This window comes from Montipora foliosa, chromosome 12 (assembly GCF_036669935.1).
Source record: "Montipora foliosa isolate CH-2021 chromosome 12, ASM3666993v2, whole genome shotgun sequence".
Taxonomy (NCBI): Eukaryota; Metazoa; Cnidaria; class Anthozoa; order Scleractinia; family Acroporidae; genus Montipora; species Montipora foliosa.
In genome coordinates this window covers 39,393,527-39,398,526 of record NC_090880.1, presented here as the reverse complement: position 1 = coordinate 39,398,526, position 5,000 = coordinate 39,393,527, and the positions used below count along the sequence as shown (strand labels likewise).

The 5,000-nt window shown below is 35.4% G+C and overlaps 1 protein-coding gene across 1 annotated transcript in view; it reads left to right on the top strand.

Annotated features, from left to right (window-relative positions):
* Positions 1-454: 454 nt before the first annotated feature.
* The window catches only part of LOC137980173 (splicing regulator SDE2-like), a 13,919-nt gene continuing 9,373 nt past the window's right edge, over positions 455-5,000 (top strand). The window contains exons 1-2 of the mRNA XM_068827562.1: positions 455-596; positions 4,484-4,719. Of these exons, the coding sequence (XP_068683663.1) occupies positions 486-596; positions 4,484-4,719 (347 nt within the window). The 5' untranslated portion in view covers positions 455-485. The remainder of the gene's footprint in view (positions 597-4,483; positions 4,720-5,000) is intronic.

Below are 5,000 nucleotides of genomic sequence, written 5' to 3'. Positions count from 1 at the left end.
TGTATTCCCATATAGAATGGATGGAAAACTTTATTTGTTCATGGTACTTTCGTCAGATACACACTTTATGGGCATTCCCCGGCATATATGGGCATACAGGGGTATGGATACAATGTACGCATTTGTTTTAATATTTGTCTAAATATGCAAAAAGTTAAATACACTATAATTAGGGATACATGAAATACCTACGAAATTTCAAGATGGCGGCCAATTTGTGAACTGCATCAAACTGTAACAATATAGAGAGCTGGAAGGCTCAACATAAATAAAGGTATGTACATTTAAATACCTCGCCACGGTGTTAATTAACTAAATTTGACTGATAGATGATTTTTAGGGGTACTCCATCTAGGTACTCCATAGGGTCCTCCATGGAGTAGGGGTTCGCGTTTTTCCGTCTCCTATACACCCCATTCCCACCCCTACATTTTTCAAATGGTTCCCAGTTCTCTCGCGGTACCACTTCTGGGAAGTACTTCAAAATGTCTGCCTTCTTGTTCACTTCCAACCGTGAACTCTTTTGCTTGAAAGTGGACGATTTCCTCGTTGAAAATGGACATCAGTTGATGGAAATAGCATCAGAGTATAGTGGGGTAAGTTAAAAAGAGGACTTCATGAAAATTCCAGTTAAACTGACTGTCACAGGTGAAGAAAGCTTAGCATAGCAAATATTCTACGAATCTGCTGAAGAATTTCTCGTAAATTCTACCCTAAAAGCCTGCTTATTGAACGCAAACAGCTCAAAGTAATAACACGACTTTGATATTATAAAAGATCTAAATCAGGAGAGTCTTTGGTTTGTACAGTTTAATACTACTTATGATCTAATCGACAGTTTCTATACTCGATAGAAATCGAACATAATCGATCGTAATCGATACTAATCAATCGACTAATATCGGAAATCGATAGAAATCAAATGCCTGCATTATTGTGATTATCGATTTTATCGATTTCTTCGAAAATTATCGAAAAGATAATGGACGAAGATCGCATTGATTCACTTTTTATGGAGTGTTCAGTTTTAGCATTAGAATGAACCTCAATTCACGTAACAAAGCAAATGGCTTTAACTGGGTGGGTTTGTCTGAGTATGGGGTCTTTGACTCTTTTACGGACTATCCTTATGCCATTTTTCTTTTTCTTTTTTTTTTTGTTTTTTGGATTTTGTAAGTTGCCATTTAATTGTAATAAATAAATAAATAAATAAAGAAATAAATAAACTAATTGAAAGCAGTCCAAATTTATCATCTCTTTAACATTTAATATTTCCTTAACATTTCCTTCGCTTTGTTAGATGTCATTTAAATTCAATCCTTGTTTAAGGGTGCTTGAAAGGGTTTTCAGCTGAGTGCGTGCACGTAAGCCACACATGCAATTCTAAAAGCTGCTCGTGTCAGCTCATGATTCAAGATAAACAAATACTGCTAATTTCGCTCACCTTTCTTCTAATTCCTATATATATGGAATATAAATAAACATCTCCTATTCACGAAAACTACAAAAATTCTACACAAATGGTTATATGGTCACTTAAATCCGTTTGTGTTGGTGCTCACGCACATACTCGAATGAGCGGGTGACGCATGCATAAATGCTGATCTTGTAACCTCATTTTTCCTGATTTTGCAACTTAAATCGTTATATCTCTGCTTCCGGATGGTGAGTTTTTTAAAATTAATTTTTGCATGTTAGCTTAGATTAATTTAAAACGTTTGTCTTTCAAATTTAAAAAAAATTATGTAGGTGAAAAAAAAAATTAGAGACATTTTTGGAAAGATTTTTCTTAAAAACTGACCTACAGATTTTGTTGAATTTTAAATCTTTTAGAGATTATTTCTAACATTATCTGGTTACGCTGAATGGGAAGATTTCACCGTCCCATTTTTTCAAAAAATACAATATATCTTGATTTTAAGGCTAAAAAAAAATGCCTCATATCGTTGCCATGGTAACAGTATTTTGGAGGAAAGTGTGATGAGAGAAATCTATGATGCATACTTAATACCCTGGCCAAATTTTGTTTTGATATGATTACCCTAACTGTACCTAAGGACAGAATATGTTTATTTGTTTGAAAAAAGGAGAAACTATTTCGAGCCTGCTTAACCCTTTGACGTCCAAACCGGCCAGACTTATTATTTTACTCTGTCTAATGCCAGACGATTTTACTGGTCAATGGGAAACCCCTGGGAGTCAATGGGTTAAGCCGTTTCAGCGCCAAAGGGCTTCTAGGCTGAAATGTTTCTTTAAACAGTAGCCTGCGAGCAGGCCTCGGAGGGCCTGCTCGCAGCTGCGTATATCAGTGTTCCTGGATCCTGGAAAAAAAATACAAAAGTAGCAAACCACTGGAAAAAGAAGAAGTCGATTCAAAGGCGGTAAGTTCACGGGCAAGGATTAAAAATAAAAATGTGGCTTACGTTTTTTATTTTCCATGTCCATGGACTGGATGTCACAGAAATTTGTGATTTTCGATTTCAATCAATTAAATTGACTAATCAAGTGACAAATCTCGAGTTCCATCGAGTTTTATCAATTGATCGATGAGCTTTTCGATGATCGATTTCCATAGATTAGATACACCCTACTTTTTAAAATTTATAAATAATCAAAAGATGTTCACTGAAACCACAGGCAGACAACTCTAAGGATACGAGAGCGCATGATGTCACATTATTTTGAGACAGTTGTAACAGCCGATTCAACTGATCCAGGAAAATGTTTCATAAAAACTTCAAATCGCGATGTTTCTTTTCGAAAATTCATTTTATGGACAGCCAGATAAATAAAGTTCACTCACCCACTATTTTCTGCGTTTTCCTGAGTGATTTGAGGGGTTTTTGGGATGCTTCGATTTCCCCTTCAGATCCCATGTGTTGCCACATACAATATAAATAGGTAGATAAGCCCCAGTGCCGAGTGCCTCCAGAATTTAGCTGAATTTCGCCCACCTCCCAGCCATGGGCACATAAAAAGGCAATAATTTTGCTAGCATCATGCCAAAAATCATTGCATTGACACAGCTCTGCAAAAAGAACCTATATTTTAAGAACCTGTTAGGCTAAGACAGTCCATTTAGACTACTTAAAATAAGAACCTGTTATTTTCCATTGGGTTCTTATTTTAAGAAATTCAGTCAAACACTGAATATGCAAATTTAACATACCTGTAACAAGCTCTACCAGTACCATATTCAGTACCTGAATCCTAAACTTTGTTCTTTGAACAAAGTAAAAAGTTTCCATGTAATTTCATTTTTTTTGTTGGGCGAGGGGGATGATAGAGTTCTGCATTTTAGCAACAGCACCTATTCTTACATGTATACTGCATATAGGGAAACATAAAAAAAAAAGCTCTATAATTACCTTTAAGGCGAGGAAAGCTAAAAAAAGGGAAATCCTTGTTGAATACAATGAAATTAAACTGATCAGCGTTCAATGTAAAGGGCATAAGGATGATAAGGGCAGGATCCTGAACCACACTGCACTGCATAGGCAAAAGAAAAAAATGTATAACTTATGTATGCATTTTTTATAAAATTACTGCATATTGCATAATTATCCATGTACAGTACTGTAGTGTCATATACCCACTTAGACTTCAATTTTGTAAGCTGACAGAACAGTATTTCTAGATAGTTAACATTACTTTTATTTTTTATTGACCTCTTGAGTGCAGGATTTTGGAGGAGCTGTTTCACTTAGAATACTGGGGCACTTTTGTCTTCTTATGGAGAAATCATTTGAAGAACAAGTCTATTGTAATGTGCAAATATTTTAGTGGCTGCATAATAATTCTAGAATTCACTAACATTTTGTGATTTGGATATGTACCATTTTTGCAATTCTTACCACTCTTATGTTGTCACTGTTAAGTCTCTTCATATGTTGATTATCAATGACAGCACAACTAACAACAGTTGTACTACCTTTCAATTAATGAATATTCACAACCAGTAAAAGACATTTCACAACATAAATATTCATTATATGATACTGACTCATTGGCACACATAACAATAGACCTTTTTCGTTTGTACATTAAATGTACAAACGAACCCAATATGTTTTCCCAATACAGATCATGTGATAATACTCAGGAGGTTTGGGCCTTTGTTTTGTTCATTAAAAAGAGTGCTTGCAAGCATGAATATGTCTGCAAAATGTACAAGCAAAAAAGGTCTATTCACATAACCTAATCCTGCATAATTAGGAATGGATACAATGCTACAGTCACCAGTTTCAAGTTAAAAAGGACTTCAGACTAGAGTGTCGCCAGTAAGACCATGGCGTAGTGACTATGGTACTTTTTGCCTTCAAACAAACTTAATTTTTTTTGGTCTTGTGCAGAATGGAAAAGTTGAAGTCATTATGTGAATAAATTCACTCTGGCACTTCTCCAACTTGCAAAGGTCCTTATTTTTGAACAGATAAAGAACCAAGAAAATAATTTATTTTTTGTCATTAACTTTTTTCCGTAGGGTGTACCAGTAGAGGAACTGTCTATCATTCATAATGGCCACCTCATCTCTGAGGACAGCAAGCTTCAGCTTAAAGCAGGGGATGTTTGTCACGCAAATCTGCGTCTCCTGGGTGGAAAGGGAGGATTTGGATCAATGTTACGTGCACTAGGTGCACAGATAGAAAAGACAACAAACAGAGAGGCTTGTAGAGACTTGAGTGGAAGACGAATGAGGGACATCAATGATGAGAAAAAGTAAAGTTTCTGACTTCTGACATCAGCATGTTCAAGCATTTTATTGCTTCAGGGAAAAAAATCATCTGAATTACTGATTGAATAAAACGGGCATTCTTCAAACCAAAACATAAAACTACAGGAACAGTCCAGAGGAAGGAGATTGGGCAGCTTGCATTGCAAACAAAGGAATGAATGATCGTGATAATTTGTGGGTGACAAGCATTTAATGACTTATTTATCTGATTCATCAGTTTTTCCAGATTGTTATTTTCATAATAGTATACATTGTACATAATAAT